The sequence below is a fragment of the Microtus ochrogaster genome, unplaced genomic scaffold (genome assembly GCF_000317375.1).
Source record: "Microtus ochrogaster isolate Prairie Vole_2 unplaced genomic scaffold, MicOch1.0 UNK3, whole genome shotgun sequence".
Classification (NCBI taxonomy): Eukaryota; Metazoa; Chordata; class Mammalia; order Rodentia; family Cricetidae; genus Microtus; species Microtus ochrogaster.
In genome coordinates, this window is record NW_004949101.1 from 6,183,837 (window position 1) to 6,201,986 (window position 18,150).

Genomic DNA, 18,150 nt, shown 5'->3' on the forward strand with positions numbered 1-18,150 from the left:
TGGGATAAAACTGGACTCGCTGAACATAGCGGACAATGAGGACTACTGAGAACTCAAGAACAATGGCAATGGGTTTTTGATCCTACTGCACGGACTGGCTTTGTGGGAGCCTAGGCAGTTTGGATGCTCACTTTACTAGACCTGGATGGAGGTGGGGGTTCCTTGGACTTCCCACAAGGCAGGGAACCCTGATAGCTCTTTGGGCTGAAGAGGGAGGGGGACTTGATTGGGGGAGGGGGAGGGAAATGGGAGGTGGTGGCGGAGAAGAGACAAAAATCTTTATTAAATAAATAAACGAAAAAAAAAGAAAACACAAAAATCTGAATAATCTTTAAAAAAAAAGAAAAGAAAGCTTGAAGACCATGCAACATTAGACCTGTGTGGAATAAGCAGAAATGTGTTGAGTGGTTGACAAGATGACGATTTTTTTTAGGGACTTTGGCCACGTGACCAGGTTTGTTTGAGTTTCCTCTGTACAGAGGAACTGGAGTGAATCAGCAGATGATTCAGGAAAGAAGCGGAGTTTCCCCATGAATATTAAGAATCCTCTGAGGATAGGAGACCTGCTCCGAAAGGCAATGAGTTCTTCACTGCACACTTCCCTTGGCAGATGGGTTTCTGCAGTAAGGAAGTCTGAAAGGAAAATCATAGGACCTAGAGCGTCAGAGGGTGTGGCACGGAACTAGACAGTGCTACTCTGAAAAGAGCAAAATTAAAATGCCATATTTTACCTTACCAGGCACTTAGAGTCACACGCAAGAGAAAGACGTGAAAGTGTTGAACCAAGGGAGAAAGAACGTGGAAAGTTACATTGTGCTCCGGGTCCTCATTCCACTAGTGCAGCTGGATGACCCTGGCTAAGTCCATTTTACTTTTGAACACCCAACGTTTTGGACCTTTACAATAGAGAAAGCATTTGAGAAAATTTCAAAATGTAAGTAACTGGTCTCAAAAGTTCTCAGATGAAGCACAGCTGTTTGGAAAAAAAATGGATCAAACCAGTCCCTGGCATTGTGGCAACGGTCACACTGTCCTGTGAGCTCTGAAGAGATCATTTCTGTATATTTTGGGGACACTGTCACACCCACGAGGTAATCACCCCTCTGCATCACCGTTGCTATCAAGCGAAGGCTGTGTAAGCAGCGTCTTTTCTGCTCTTGGAGATACTGATCCTCTCACGATCCTTCATGTTTCTGTGACTCAGAACGGCATGCTTCTCTAGCTGAGACAGTCTAGCGACGACTGTGCAGCCTCGTCATTCCCTGTTATCAATCATCCTTTAGTGCAAAACAAACATTTATGAAAAGCGGCTATAAAAGATTACATTTTTACTTGTCATACCCGCTGACAACATCCATCCTGGGTTCATCCGTCTGTAAGTCAATTTTTGCTTCAAACACTGTCATATTTTGTAGATAACAATAAATTAATCTCTAAGTCTTAGGCATCTGCCTGGCAAGCCAACTTCCCATCATGCTACATAGCCATATTCCTGTTTTACAACGGAGATCGCCTCAGTTCTGACTGTGAGGTCCTCTTCAGCTGGAGTATAGGCTGCTGCAGTCTTCAAAGTTGACGCCCCTCTAGGAACTGATTAGTTTACCCAGGACAACAAAAGGCATTCGAATCAAGCTTTGTGTCTTATCAGTGGAGATGCTAAGCTATTTACAAAGGAAATTCTCTCTTTCTCTACCCCCCCCCACCCCCAGTCTCAGGAGTGGGAAACTAGCCATGGGAACACTGTCATCTTACCCAACACCTGAGCTCCAGCCTCCTCTGGAGTGAGTGGGGAAAATACATATTACCAGTGGCTCCCAGTGAGGCCAGGCCTCTCCAGCATCCTACAAGCCTTGTGCGCTCCAGAGACTTAAGCTCAGCGCCACTTCGTTTTTAATGAAAACAGAGTTTAATTTTGTCTCAAACACTTGCTTTCTCCCACAGATGGGAACAAAGAGGGCTAGGGACTATGGGATCAACCCTGCAATACATATGGTTATTCAAAATTTAAGGGTCACCACCACTCAAAGGTAGGGTGCAGATCTGTATCGCCATTAATTAATTTAGCCTTCATTATCAACTGCTCGGAAGCACAAAGGAAACTTACCAGCTCCTTCCCAACAACCAAAGGATGAAAAAACAAAGTGAATGAAAGGTCTAAGAGACTTAGCAAACAAACTGTTGGCCATTTGGAAGTATCTTAAGGCTCCCCGAAAAGCACCCCATGATTGAAATCAATTAAAAGGAGCCAAAGGCCGACCTGCTCAAGAGAAAGTGCTTAAATATCCCACCTACTCAATAAAGGTCCTAAGATCCCAAAGCCCCCGGAGGCCTCATGAATACACTGAGAATTTTAAAATGCCCGAAGAAGGGGAGGTGTGAGGAGGAGAGAGAGGTCTCTGCTTCTACATAATAGCGGCTCCCCTGTGGTTAGGCACAGCCTTCAGGATTTGCTTTTCAAGCTCTTTATTGAAATTGCTTGGGTCTTTTAACAGATCTCCTGTGAGGACTGAAGGGCCTTAAGCTAATTACGCTTGGCCAAGATATGCTTGATGCGATGCGAAAAACAGAAAGCTTTTGAAAGGGTGAAAAATCTCTCTCCATCTGTTGGTGGTCTCACTGAAAGAATACTAGGGGAGAAGCAGGGGTGGGCAGCCAGCCAGAGTGGGGAGGCAGAGGACTTCTTTAATTATGGGGTCAATGAGACCATTACTGCTTGGAACGTTGGGAAAGGGCAGCCAAAAACAAGCTTGGGGGGCTGGGCAGCAACAGGCGCAGTGCCTCGCTGAGTAAGCAAGGCGGAAGATGGGAGCTAGAAAGAGCAGGGAGAATTTGGTAGGCTTGGAGGCGAAAGAGAAATCATAAGTTGGAAAGCACAGTTGGTCTGAAGAAAGGAAGAAGGCTCTTAAGTTGAAAGTCGGGTTTCACCACAAAGCCTTTCCTCCTTGGTTATCTTTGGTTTTCCAAGGTGGTTGCAGATGGAGTCCCAGTGACGCGGTTCTCTCCCATGGCAGTGAGACAGTTGCTTCTGTTATCCTTGGCAATGCAGGTGAACAGGCTGCGTTTGGCTTTCAAATCAATGCCCCAGGTGTTGACTCAATATGGCAAACAGCTTATGTGTGTCGTTCTAAAAGCTAGCTTTGGGTTTTGCGGTTTTTTTTTCTTTTTCTTTTTAAAAATAACTAATCCCCTCGAAATTCAACTGAGAAATTGTTTGATTTTTTGGAAGACAAACTGACTCAAGGAAGCCTATTTTTACTCTGTTATAGGATAACTCCTGCAAGTTGAACGACTTAGGTCCCAAATCTTATTTTTTTTTCCAGCATTTGTAAATGAAACACCACTTTCGCTCTCATGAGTCCTATGTCTGGGTGAGCGAAATTACCCAAATGAAAGGGATTTCCCCCATTTTGTCTCCTATTGCTTATTCTCTGTGCAGTAAGGTCTGGGAAGAAGGACTTTGGTGTTAACAGGCTTTCTGAACACGAAACTCGCCTGTGTATGGAGGGCTGCAAATAATCGGGGCCCTTCTCCCTGTGTCCACGCTCCGGATTGTGGGATGGCCTGTGTTTCTCTTTGGTTCTCTGCTGGTGTAGAAGTATTACACTTTGCACTTGGCGACAGAGGAAACCCGTGGAACAGAAGCTTGGAGCTACTTGCCTCCGGTGGACCTTGGTCTTGTGCTCATTCTTAAGTCCTGATGAGAAAGGAGAAATTTGGAAGGGAGATGCTTTTGTTGCTTCCCTGATGGTGGATCAGACTGTAAACTTTTTCTCAGTTACATCAGAGGAATGGACTTAGAGGAAAAAATTCTGCCAGGCCAAGAATGACTAGGGACCTCATACCTACCTTCTATCTACCGCCCCTCTACATCCCCAGAAAAGATTACTTTTTTCTTCCAAAACTTGGGATTTTTTTTTATCCAATTTTTCTTAGCCAAGAATTGAATGAAAAACTGTCTTGTAACAGAGTGGAGATAACCAGGGACCCAGGTCCTCTGGCACTCAAAGAAAGGCCTGGTTGGCCTGTCTCAGGGTTAAATTTACACATGTTCTAGCCCTTTGTCTAGTAATTTTTCTCTAAAATTGTAAGAAGGCCCAAGGCATTGAGAGAGTCAGGGCTGGAAGTTCAACTGCATTTCACCTCTATAATTTCCACCTTTTAGTTTCTTTAAGATATGAGGGAACAAAGTGGTAAGTGGTTTAAGGACCAAAATACCTAGTAACACTAAAGTTTGGCCCTGCCTGCAGGCCCTGGGAGACCATAATGATGCTAACTAAGCTTTTCCAGCCACAGTGCCTGGTGCAAGGTAGCTGGTTTGGATGATGCATCGCAGCTTTACCACTTATACGGGTGTAGTCCCTGGACCAGCAGCATTGGCATCACCAGGGATTTTGTTACAAACACACAACTCTTGACAGCCCACTGTCTTCAGACCTGCTAGAGGGCTAAATCCCAGCAGCTCCTGGCTAATGCTTCAGGTGATCTGGCTCAACTCCATCAGAAGCTTTCCTCCTCAAGGTGGGGATATACCCAATAGGAAATGGGATTACTGTTGCCAGGAAATTATGGCCCATGAGCCTCCTGACTCAGCTTTTCTCATCTTCTGTTTTTACAGTCTTGTCCTTAGGATACATAAATATAAGTTTCCTAGTAAAAATTAGGAAGTGCATGCCAGGTTCATATGGTCCAAGACTTAATGAAGTATGGTGACTTCTAAAACAAAACTGCCAAGTCATGAGCCCAGAAGGAGTCTGCTTGGGATAGAGATCAGGAATTTGCATGCCTAGCAAGTTTCCAGACACAGCTGATGCTGTTTTTTTCCTGGTTCCAGAGTCGCATAATGAGAACTGCCATTGATGGGTCTGTTTCCATGTCTTTGATCTTTTTGTCTGTCTGTCTGTCCCTCTATTGGTCTTCTGCCAACTCCCGTCTGGATTCCTTGTACAAATGAGTGCTGGGCACATATTTGTGTGTGTGTTGAACGTCACTGGAAGCGCAGCTGTAGCAACTGAGGAGGCCACTCTGTGATCCCACCCTCTATCTTCGCTTCATTCAAAAATGTGTTCACCCACAACACAAGACAAGAAAGTTGAGAGAATATAAAATTGCTGGTTATGTTTCCTTTTGTTGTTCTGGATTTTGAAGCAAAATACTAGAGTAGCAGTGCTAATTCAAACAGTGGATGAGACCAGCAGTTTCTCATATGATGGTGGTGTCTCAGAGTTGATGCCAAAGTCTACCAAGACCCACAGTATCAGAATCCTAAAAAGTTACTAGAACTATTCTTTTTTTTTTTTCTCTTTTTAAGTCAGGGTCTCAGTATGTGACTCTGGTTGAAGTCTGAAACTGCTTTGTAGACTAGACTAGTGAACTCACAGAGATACACCTGCTTCTTCCTCCCAAATGCTGGGATTAAAACCATGTTTCACCACACCCAACCTTTAGGAACTATTCTTGTAAGTACATAACCCATGAACAGTTTATGGGATAAACTAAATGTGACTAAATGTGAAAAAATATTCTTCAAAATGTGCCTTTAAGAGAAAGACAGACAAAGCCAAGTACAGCGGGGCCTACCTTTAACCCCACAGTCTGAGGCAGGAGGATCATTAGTTAAGGCCATCTTAGACTACAGAGAGATGCTGTTTTAAGGAAAGAAAACCACATAGCTTTGCCTCCATTCTTTCTTATTTCTCAGCAGCTGTTTTTCAATGTAATTTCAATTAAAATTAGAGGAAATAAACTATAACAACTCAACAATATATTGGGTTGCATCTAAAACAAAACGCAAGTTCTCACAATAGTATATTTATCATTAGAAACTGGACTGCTCACCTCAGCAGTAAAGGTTCACATTGAAATGAAGCAACCGCACACAGCCAACCCGAAGCCTTTCCTAGTCTTAAAAGATGTATGTACCTCCCTTTTTTTTTTTTTAAAATCATCAAAGCAGATGTCATAAAACAAATGTAGTGAAACATTCAGGCAGCAAGATCTCTAATTGTTTCCATCTTGATTATAAAATCAAATTGAAAGGTAAATCCTCACGGTGAAATAGATGAAAAAAATAATTAACATTCAAAGAGCTCTGTATACCACCTGCTCTTTCCACGCTAAGCTGAAAAGAAGGCACCTGACATAGAAGTGGCAATGGAAAGAAAGTGAGTTTCCTCCTAAAAGCGGAGAGGAAAGTCGCACTTACATTTGAATTTCAAATCAGGGTGCACACCTTATGTACAATCAGTGGGGTTTGGCGGGTCCTGCATCTGACGAGTTAAGCGGAATCATTACCTCTAAAGCCACATGCAATAAACAGTCTATCCAAAATACACGATACAACATTTCTGGGTCCGTTTCTATACTTAAAAACAAACAGCTTCTATTTAAATAAACGTTAAATTTCTAACTCCAACCAACATCTGAATTTAAGGTTAGCTTTTCTCAACCTGTGTACAGGTACGTATTAATTTAGGGTGGACAATGTTCTAGTATTTGTAACTAAAAGTGTGAACGACCATTTATTCGCGCAGCCACGGTATTACAGTCTTGCCCACTTACAGCAGAGAGTGACCTGCACTGGTTCTGTCGCTCTGACTGCTGGCCTCTCTGTCCCTGTGACTGGCTGAGGTCTTTAGTCCACAGCTACAGTGAAAAGTCTTACTTTTGTCAGGCTTAGAGAAAGTAAAACCAGTTCACTGGAAGTAGGCAGAATCTCCTTTTATGTATGACTGCAGAAAAAAGAAATACTCTTCAAAGGAAATTTAAGACGTTATTCTGAGAGAGAACAAGACAGGGATTTTTTTTTTTTTTTTTTTTTGACTGACAAAGGCAGGTCAGAGAAAGACGGAGCACTTCAGAGCACAGCTGTAAGAGCATCTAACACCGCTGTGCCCAGAGATGCTTGAGGCCCGAAGCAGGCTGCTGCGGGGAGCTGGGTATGAAGCCTGGCATCAGAAGGAGCCATTTTCTTCCACTCTACCGTTTTAGGGAGCGGTGTGGAAGGGGCAAATACTGCATGGCATTGTGGGGCTAAGGCACGCACAGGGAGATAACTCAAGTGTATATACACTTGACAGTGTGAAGAAATACTTCATAATTCGGGGGCGCTTGTACCAAATTGCTTTGATACGAGGTTTTGAGTAATCTGGGCTATGTTCAAATGTTGCAAAAGGGGCCCTAGCCATTGGCTTTATTTATTTTATTTTTACTGGAAAGAGCCAGGCAGTAAATGTTTCAAGCTTTGCATTTTATTTATGGAGCTTGAAATTTGAATTTCACATAATTATATATGAGTCCTATATAAAAGCCCAACCGAGTGCAATAAATGTGATAGTTTATGGTTTTTACTGACTGCAGTCTATAGTTTAACATGAAAAACAGAGAAATCAATGAAGGAAACCATCTGCCTGCTTTTGAGCTGCCAGCAAGTCTCCAGGTCAGACAGACTTTTTAGGACAGCTGAGGATTTCTTCCCTACATGCTCCTACTCCAGCCTTGAGAGCTCACCTCTGTTCTGACAACCTCATTCATGTGCTAAGAGAGACAGAGGCCGATCTGATATTAAATCAAAAATGGTCACATGAAACAAAGTCATTAAATGATCATTGATAAGACATAGCAATCATAAACATTCATGCACCTCACATCAGAGCATTGGCATATACAAGGCAAATACCAGCATAATTGAAATGCAAAAGAAACAGTAATATATTAACAATGAGGGGGGCACTGATACACCACTCTTAGAGCTGATGTTTGGATAAGAAGATTATTTTAAAGATATATATATATATATATATATATATATATATATATATATATATATAATGTGTACTTGTGTACAGCTGCTTAGCCCCAAAATAATCACACAGAAACTGTATTAATTAAATCAGTGCTTGACCAATTAGCTCTAGCTTCTTATTGGCTAACTCTTAAATCTTAATTTAACCAATTTCTATTAAACTGTGTGTCACCACAAAGTTGTGGCCCACCAGCAAAGTTTCAGCATGTCTGTCTCTGGCAGTGGCTCCATGGCTTCTCCCTGACTCTGCCTCCTTTCTCCCAGCATTAAGCTTAGTTTTCCTTGCCTAGCTCTGTTCACCTATGGCTCTGCTATAGGTCCAAAGCAGTTCCTTTATTTATCAATGATAATCACAGCATACAGAGGAAAATTCCACATCGCCTTCCCTTTTCTATTTAAATAAAAAGTAAAGTTTTAACTTTAACATAGTAAAATTACATAAAACTGTTACCAAGCAAGAATTACAGCTATATCTATTTTATCTTTTATCATAACTAAGGAAAACTGTATTATTTTTATCTATTCTTCAATGCTATCAAAAACTCCAGATGCTTATACTATTACCTAAGTAAACAGAAAGTACATTGTAAGCAACTTCCAAATCTCTAGAATTGACAGAGACATCTTGCTGCCAGGACAGTCACTCAAAGTTCTTCTGTATCATTGGGGCATCCAGTCTTCACCCCACAGGCCCATAGTATACAGAAGACTTTTCCACAAGTGAAAAATTTCAAAGACAGTTCCGCCTATATAGGCAGTTTGTCAGTCACTTTCTTCTGTGCCCTGCAGAATGTCTAGCAGACTCTTTCATGAAGTAGGAACCCTGAAGGACAGTCTCACCTTTAGGCGAGGTCAGCAGTCATTTCTCTATGGGTCCTACATGTCCAGTTCATCAATCAGTCCAGGCAAGAGCAGTTACTTGCCTAAATGGCTAACTAACTCTGTAAGGAGCCTCTTCGATGTCTATCTTCTTCTTGAAGCAATTGGTGCTTCCATAAGCATGTGTGTCTCATTTTCATGAAACCCTTTTAAATGCCATATTCTATAGTCTTTGAAAGATTTAAAGAATCCATACCCATCTGAAACACATCTCTGTACATCTAGAAAAATCTAACTAACATAACTACAAGCTTGACTATATAGATGATTATCTATTAATCCATATTTCCAAATTATACATTAAATTTTCAAATGAGCCTCATAAACACAATACCTTAATCAAGAGCAGAAATATACATATATAAGGTATAATAAAATTGACCTTAAATTTATATCAATAAACCAAAATCCATACCAATGCAAATCTCTATAGCAGTAGCTACATAGTTTCTGGCACAAATTACACACTCAATCAGTACTGAGCAGGTGAATGAATTAGTAAGTGAGCAAATGCATGAATGAAACACGTATTTGTCCATTAGGGTCACCAAGAACCCAAGTCCTGGCATGAAGCTCCCACTAGTAAGTATTGGCTAGCAGGGAAAATGAGAACCTTACTTGGTTACTTTGCCTGTAATCAGGTTTTCCTTGTCTACTTTCCATGTAATTCCATTGAGAAATAAATATTGGGATTCACAATAAAAATCCTGTATTTTTATTTAACATCTCTTAAACACTGAATTTTTGACATTTTAATTGGTCAAGAATTATAGAATTAATTACATATGTGCCCAAACTACCAAAAAAGCACAGAAAGAATTGCAATGGCTTGGATCAAAGTCCCTGACCTTAGTAGTAAGATAGGGACAAAGTTGGTTAAAATGAACGGTTTACCACTGATACCTAAAGAGAAGCAAGAAAAGTAGACTAGCTTTATGTAACAGCATCAAGTCTCAGGAGATTTAGAAGCCAATGAATTATAAGTCCTGTGTGAAACTCCCTTGAATTTTGAACTATTGAAGGTCTTATTGACACAGGAATATACCATGTGAAACAAATAGATATTGTTGGCTGATTACAAATGCCTCAGAAGACTCTAATCTGATGAAGCTCAAGCTGTACGTTATCTAACCTAAAATTTTCTTGTAACATATTCTCAAAGTGAATAGAATAAGCTTCCACGTCTTGTTTGGTCTTGAAGAATATTTTCAATAAATATTCAACAAAAGCTATTGTATCTTACATTAATTAATGAGGTTTGATTTTTGCATAATAATACATCTTACATCCTGGGCTTCTTAGAAAAATATATATGCTTATTGTATATATAGTATAAACACAGTGTAGCAATATGGTAGGCATGTGCCCAGGATAGAGTACAGTATATGGAAAAAACTATCCTTGGTTCAAAATGACAAGAGGGATGCTATAATCTCTGAAATCTCTGAAAGCTATTGTCCTTTCCTAAAACAACCTATAACACTACCTCAGTTGTCGGAGACCAGCTTCAACAAGTAAACCACTTACCAGGGCAGGGGCATGGGGATTAGAAAAATAAGCAAAGAGAGTGAAAATAATAAAACAGAAGCATAGGATAGTACAGGTGGGGATCTCCAGTGAATACTGAAATCACCCATTTAATTTTCCATATACTTTTATACCCCAATATAACAAGGGGGAAAGGCAAAAGACTGCTTTGACAAGATACAAAGGACAACTAGAACAGTTACTGGCTTCAATGCTTTGAGACATCAAGCTATTAATTCATGAGAAAACACTCTGTTGTTTAGGTAGTGAATCCACCCGAGACCAAGTATCCTGAAGGCAGCCACTCCCTATGTCAAATCTATGTCAAACCTAATTCAAAAGAAGGAGCAGAATTCTCTGACCTTTGGTCAGGGTGGAGTTGGTCTACCTGTTTGGGCCTTCTTACTAAGTAACCTCACCCCAGGTCAGGGTGTGCAGCCACACTTGTTGTTCACAACCTTGAGCAAGCTGAAACTCTCTGACCTTCACACAAGGTGGGAATAAGCTCACATTTTTGAGCCCCCACACTCAGTATTCTATCATGGTCTGGTTTTACATGCCAAATAGGTAACAAGCATGAACTCAGTGATGTGGATGAAAGGGTTAAAATGACAATCTTAATTTTACATTCAGTATACTGTTTTTAAAAAATTGCCTAAGGTTTCACAGTGTCATCTCAGGGGGATGCTTAGCAGTTACCCAGTATTATTGTGGGATAATCCAATATTAGACTCATGTGCTGGGTTATTGGGCTTTCTAAAGAATGGACTATTTTATGTATCTAGTAGAAGAAGTTTATGAATAGAAAACCTAACAATAAAGGTGGATTTTTCATCACGATGGCAATGACATCTCCATGGTGGAAGGAGAAGTTGTCTTTCTTTGTCCTTTTTGACATTAACCTCCCTGAAAACTTCAGCACTCCTGAGTTGTGTTTGAAGGGGAATGTTCAGAATTCACAATCCCAAATGTCCTATTATATAACCACAATCCATACACATATCCATTTACCTGTATTTCATGACATAGGCTATACCAATCGTATTTTATAGATACACAGTTCAAAAACTCTCCTGATATGGTTTTAATGTGATTCTGCTTCCGTTATTAACCAATGAATTAAATAAAATCCTTTGCAGGCATTTAATTTTGCCTGATGGTCATGATTTTATCTTTCTGGAAATTGCAATTCAGCCTTATAAAACATCCTGGGGAGTAATCTAAACACAGTGTCACCAAATGCTAATAATTTATGCTTGCTGTCTTTAGAGGAAGTTATTTTTATGGAATATTTAAGGATAATATATTATAAAATATTAGATTTAGTTGCAAATAAAAATTAATCTTTTCATTACTTGTGATAAGAACTCGGGTGCTTTATATACGGAGTTTCAGAACTCTAATATTTCAGAAAGGAACAAGCCTAACATTTGGAGTTAGAATTCGACATAGGGATAGACAGATCTTTTCGATTTTGAAAATGACTTTCATGAGTCTCACAGTTGTAGACGTACATGCCTCGGGCCAACACCAGACTAACCTAGACATGAAACAAGTTCAACTGTTAATGGAGTATGGCAATTAGTAAAGGGAGTAAAGGGGAGGAGACAAAACAAGACAAAGAGGATGCAGAATGTTGCTGGATGGTGGAGCGTTCTTAGACAAGGACCGGCAAGCCTGATGCTAGCACCCACTTAAGCTTACATACATCTCTTGAGAGTGTGGTTCTTGAGGGATGAGGGATGTCCTAGTGGTGGAGTGTCTGCATGGGAGGTCCAGAGATCCTTGGAGACACTGTAGTGAAGACCAAGGTAAAGCTGAAGTAAAAAGGTGTGAGTGTCATGTCAGATGCTTGGGACCTGATAGGAAAGCAAAATCAATCTGAAGTGTCAGTGACACAGAAAGGGATCATCAAATTCTTGTAACATGTAAAAGAAAAGGCGATCACAACTGACTAGAAAGTTTGGACAGATTTTATGTTTATAGAGACACATACACATGCTATATATACTATATACTTATAACATATGCAATATATATATGTGTATATATATATATATATATATATATATATATATATATATATATATCAATGCTTTTAATGAGAATGAATAGATGTCCTATTCTGTGCATGTTTATTTGAATGTAAAACATAAAATAGTTTAACATTCTGAAAGCAACCTTAAAATAATATTAAATTAGAATTTAGGTTAAAACATTCTTATTTTATGTTCAATGTATTTAACACCTACAGGGAATTTCATAGAACACTTTAGAATTTACATCAAGCCTACACAGGGACCAACCCTTTTTCATGTAAAATTGATCTTAAAACAAATCTGAGTTGAAGATTTCTGGCCACAAAGGAAGATTAGAGAGAGGTGGAAGAACAGAAGCAAGTCATTGTAATCAAAGTGCCCCCAGAAAGCTGAGAGACACAGCCCTGGTCAGCTGAGTTCATTTGAAGAGAAGAAATACAGGGTGCCTGAAATGGGAAGTCCCAGGAAGTTAACCTATTATCCGAGATGCAAGATGCAACATAGAGATGGAAACCCAGGCCAGTTCTGAGCAGGATTTATTATTAAATTTTATGTATTGTTTTTTTCACAAGTCAAAAGAAAACCTGAACAAGCTGGTTATCATTAGCACAGCACGGACTGGCTCTGGAACCCCCAGTGTTAGTGATCTCACATGAGGCTACATTGCAGATCCAGGTGGTATTTTTCAAGGAAAGACAAAACAATATGGTCACTCATGTGGGGGTACCATCAATAATGGACAACATCAAGAGTGGAGAACTGGTGCCCTAAAGACAAGCTAAACCTCTAATGGGTCAGGATGGTAAGCAGCAGAAGAATAAGTGGCTGGCTTACTATATATTCACCAAAATATGCACCAGTGGCCAGAGGAGAGCCAGAAAGAATGTTGCTGTGCATGGAGAGAGAGAGAGGGGGTGGGGATGGTGATGAAAAAGGGTGGTTTTGAGCAGTTTGTATAAACCAAAGTTAAGCAGAATGGCATACTTCCTCACTTATGAATCTTCACGATAAGTTAGATTTCCAGTTCTTCATGGATCCTAATGTAAAATGTTATTATTCTGACCATCTCTGTGAATGGCCTAGGAGGCTCTGTATTTTTGCCAATGGAATAAAATAAGCAAAACTTGAGAAATCCCACCATTTCAGTGTTATCAGACATTTTCCATCAAGAATATGCCCTTCAAAGTTGGCCTTCTTTGAAAATTGAACAAATTGGAACCTTATAATTTTATCATTGAGTCTATGTCTCCGATTACTCCCTGAGAAATGCTTATATGTCAAAAGATTTACCAGCAGTCACACAGGACACAAGACATGAACACATGACATGGCTCCTGCATGTGCTTCATGGTCCTACTGGCCAGTTAAAAAGTGTGAACATTAAAATAAAAATTCATGCTCATCACGGGCTCACACACAGCCTTTTGCCTGGATTCCTGTCCATATGCCTCTTTCTCCAAGAAGTCCCAAAAATATAGCACACTTGAAGCTCCCAAACAATTTTGGTCAACTTTAAATAAACAGGTGAACTGTTCCTGTTCCACCCACATTGTACTAATTAATTGTTCTAAGAAAAATAATTGAGAGCAAATGTCTATACTCTGGGTAAACCTTGAATAAAAAGTCCAAAATGTATACTAAAGAAAGAAGGAAAATTTTGTTTTAATAATGATACATGTTGGTATCATTGAAACTTTATAACAAAAAACCCTCTAAATTTGATGAGGGGTAAAATTTTATACAAAACATGAGATCCTTCTTAACAAGCATCTCCTATACCTCTCTCCTATTTAGTTATTAACCTAAAAGTTGTTATTTTCCTAAATTTTAAATGCATTGCAGATCCTGCCGGGAAAGCATAAACCAGGGCTCATTTAGGATGAGGCAATATGGCTGTATGAGGAGAGCTGCCATATGTGAAACCCCACTTTCTGCCTGTTGAAAATTCTGTCATTCAGGTCTCCCAGGGAGATCTCCATTGTACTATTGTGTAATTTTATCAGCATGAGCTTCTGCTGAATATTTTCCTTCTTTTAAAAATCCATATTTTGGTAGAGCTAACTTCAAATCTTAGTGTTGCAACATCTGTGCTCATACACCTGGGAGCCATAGAAGATATGTCCTGAAGATTATCTACATTTTCTAATCCTATAAAATGATGCAAAGTGAATGAAGAATGTTGCACCTTTTTCTCCTCGTTTCTTAAAGGAACCACTGTCTGCCTCAGTAGAAAGATTCTCATATTAAAAGAGAATGAGTGTTTTCTAAACTACATAGAGCATTTTTCTACAAATGAATTAGGATATTAATTTACTTTGCTTATATTTAATTTTCTATATATCTGTATATCTTCCTATTAAGAGATGCCTTCATGAATTCACACAAAAGATCAAGGCAGAGTCTTAAAATGTTTTCAAACCAGACTCTTGAATAACTATTTGAAGTTAAAGAGAGCAAAATAAATGTAAACACCTTGAATTTACTCATTGACCTCCTTATGGGGAACTACCAATAATTCAATGGCATCTTGCTTAGAAAATGGGGATCATGGTTTGATTATTGTTTCTGAAACACAAGATTGAGATCTTAACAAAGAAATCCAGTTATAGGTGACAGAACTGTTGTGCCCTCTCATCCACTAATAGTTCCATGCTATAGGGTACCATTTGCCATTTCAGCAGGCAAACAGTCCACAATCATTTTTATAATGTGCTTTTATAATATGGTTTTGTCAACCAAAGGTGAGTGATTATTTGTTGCTGAAGGTAGTAGTATATGTGAAACTTTTATGGATTCTGATAGTTATGGAAAGCAATGGATGCCCTTGGACAACTTCCTCTGGAGTCTCTTTGCTTTATCATCAAGTTATCAAATTGGGCTAAACACTAAGTACTTTATGCACCATGACTTTTTACAGTTGTTTGACACATGCTATTGGTTAAATGTTCATTGCAAATGGAGTGTCAGATACTTTGGCCATTACTGTCATTGAGATAAGGACCCTGATGTAGATAAGTTAAATAACTTCTTGATGTCACCCAGTTGTCATTGATATGAAAGTGCCTCGGCAGGGTTTACTAATTTACTAGTAAACTAGTTTACTTTGTCTTCCTTTCTTTTGCATGCTACTCTGGTTTGGGTATCTTCTAAGACTTCACATGTTGAAATTCCATCCCCACTGTTAGGATTTAAATGGGTGGAAATTTGTAAGAAGAGGGAGAGAATAGGCATGTGTGTATGAGAGCATGTGAACACTCACTCACACACACATAACCACACATATAAACTCACACATACACATGCATACACAAAATGCACATACACTCCCTGTCTCTGTCCATGTTGTGCCTGAATTGTCTCAGGACTTTGCCAGCTAGAAGACCATTGCCAGATGCAAGCTCTTGATCTTATATATATCTTCAGAAATGTGAGCCCAAATGAGCTTTTTCTTTACAGTTTAACCAGTCTGTGTTATTATTAGCAACATAAGTACAGCATAAGCACTTTTCTTATAGGAACAGAATAGCTTTTCACTTTTTTGCTGATACAAAGAATAAGGTAACGGGGTAACACATTCAAAGTATTTTCAATTTAAACTCTAGAATGTTCAAGGTGTGGCCCGTAAATAACTGTGATAGACAGGAAGGGGAAAGATGGCTAATTCAAGCCCACAAGAGCTGCCCTTTTACTGTAAAAACTCAAAGAAAGTTGCCACAAATGTAGAACCCAATTTACCCTTAGCTTCTCATGTAGTGTTTCAACACTGACAGAAGAGGGTTGGCTACCTCTTCTACAAAGGGGAGAGGGAAAGTGAGCCCCCAACTTTTTAATCATTACAGAAAAGTTTCATAGTAGGGGACTTTGTGGCAAATGCTGGATTCTTCTGTAGGTCAAATTACAAAGAAGAGAATGTACAAGCTGTTTGGTGTTCTTTAATCCATTTGCATTTGCAGGCACTGTAAGAAAACAAGCAACTTCCTCAAGAGAGAGATGGAGCAAATGAGCAAGCATTGTGTCTGTACTGCTTTAGTGGTAGAACTGAAAGGTTGGGAAGTTCCTATAACTAGCTTTGTACATTATATATCTGAATCTAGTGAAGGGTGTATTGATCCTCTCTTATCACCAGCAGATAAACTACTCCGACGCCATTCATTTGACTTGCCACAAACACACTGTCACGAGGCTGAACTCTTATTCCAGCTTGAGAAGAACATAGCAAAGACACAGAAGAGTGCAGGGAGATAAACAGAGTGGATTTTTTAAGAGTCAAAATTACTGCTGGAGTTCAGCAATTAAATGACGTCAATGCTCCTGCCAAGAAGTGTTCATAACTTGTAAGCTGTACTTGCAATTTGACCTGATTTTACAACTGAGATCATGTCCGTGCTTTAATTTGGAAGGAAAATTGATCATGGCATTCCATAACAAGGTCTACCAAGTGATGGTGCTGTGACTGCAATTACAGACACCCACTTACTTAGAGCACTGTGACTTGTGAGAAGATGTAACTAATTATTTCATGGACCTTTTAAAGAGATATTTAGGAGTCAGACTCTTAGAATTCTTCTGTCAATATTAAATTACTCTGATTTCTTTAATTTTCTTTAATACAATCTTATTTTGCCTAACATTTTATTATTTATAAATTATTTATATCACCAATCATAGCAGAAATCATTGTGACCTAATTTACTTCTTAACTAGGATTCAATGTTGTTCTAGTCCCAGATTAGCAGGCAAGGTTTGCGATTTATTATGTTCAGAGGATGACGGCTTTCATATGTTTCCTTAATCATCACCATGCAAAGGAAGGCAGGGTGAAGTCGGTGCAAACGTTTGATCTGTTTGTTCTTTTCCTTTCCTCTAGGACTTAATTTCTCTATTTCAGGATTTGGATTTCTTACAGACTCTCTCAACACCAGAGTTTCAAATTTTTAAATGAAATCTTAATGAATAGCAAATACATCTACATTCTATTGGGAAGGAGAGCAGTGTTGTCAGTAATACCTTTACCACTTCTGGATTTTACTCTAGTTTCAAAATAGGTTCAAGGTTACAGGCTAGTTTGTTTCTCCCTTTTAATTGCTACAGCAGTGAAGGATAGCGTTGGCAGCTGGATTCCAGGCAGGTGCCTACCGAACCTCTCTATTTGCGATGGCTTAATTTAGGAGGACTCCTACCTTCACCTTCCTGCTCTTCTTGGTCATCGTCAGTCAGGGGAATCACTTCTGGTTGTTCCACAATTGTGGCATCTTCTTGGTTTGAAGGAAGCTCTAAGTGTAAGAAGACAGAAGAAGACTCAAGGATGTTTAAGTGGGAATTATTGAGAAAACATGGCCGACACAGAGCCAAAAGTCTTTTTGTGACCTTCAAAGATTCAAGACTTGCACCAAGCTGGATGCTGGCTCACCGTTCACCAGTGTGTATGTGTGCATACACACACACACACACACACACACACACACACACACACACACACACACACTCACATGCATACTCACTCATGCTTTTTATAGAGAAGTCATAGTTTACAATTTCCTCTCATCCTTGCTAATAATATTCAATATATTCTGGCTTCAGTACCTTCTGTCTCCATAGATGAGCTTGGGGACTCTGTCTCAGTTTTTACTTCACTCTTTGTTGAGTCATTCTCTTGTCCTGTAACAACAGTGATCAAAAAAGAAAAGAAATATGATATGCATGGCCATAGCTTTAATCCCAGGTCTGAAAAGCAAAAAAAGTCCTTCAGAGCCCACTTCTTTCTTTCTTTCTTTCTTTCTTTCTTTCTTTCTTTCTTTCTTTCTTTCTTTCTTTCTGTCTGTCTGTCTGTCTGTCTGTCTGTCTTTCTTTCTTTCTTTCTTTCTTCCTTCCTCCCTCCCTCCCTCCCTCCCTCCCTCCCTCCCT

General features: G+C 39.5%; 1 protein-coding gene across 1 annotated transcript in view; it reads right to left on the minus strand.

Annotated features, from left to right (window-relative positions):
* The window catches only part of Macrod2 (MACRO domain containing 2), a 1,889,857-nt gene that overhangs the window by 56,238 nt on the left and 1,815,469 nt on the right, over positions 1-18,150 (minus strand). The window contains exons 15-16 of the mRNA XM_026788524.1: positions 17,830-17,904; positions 17,427-17,519 (exon numbers count right to left, since the gene is read on the minus strand). Of these exons, the coding sequence (XP_026644325.1) occupies positions 17,427-17,519; positions 17,830-17,904 (168 nt within the window). The remainder of the gene's footprint in view (positions 1-17,426; positions 17,520-17,829; positions 17,905-18,150) is intronic.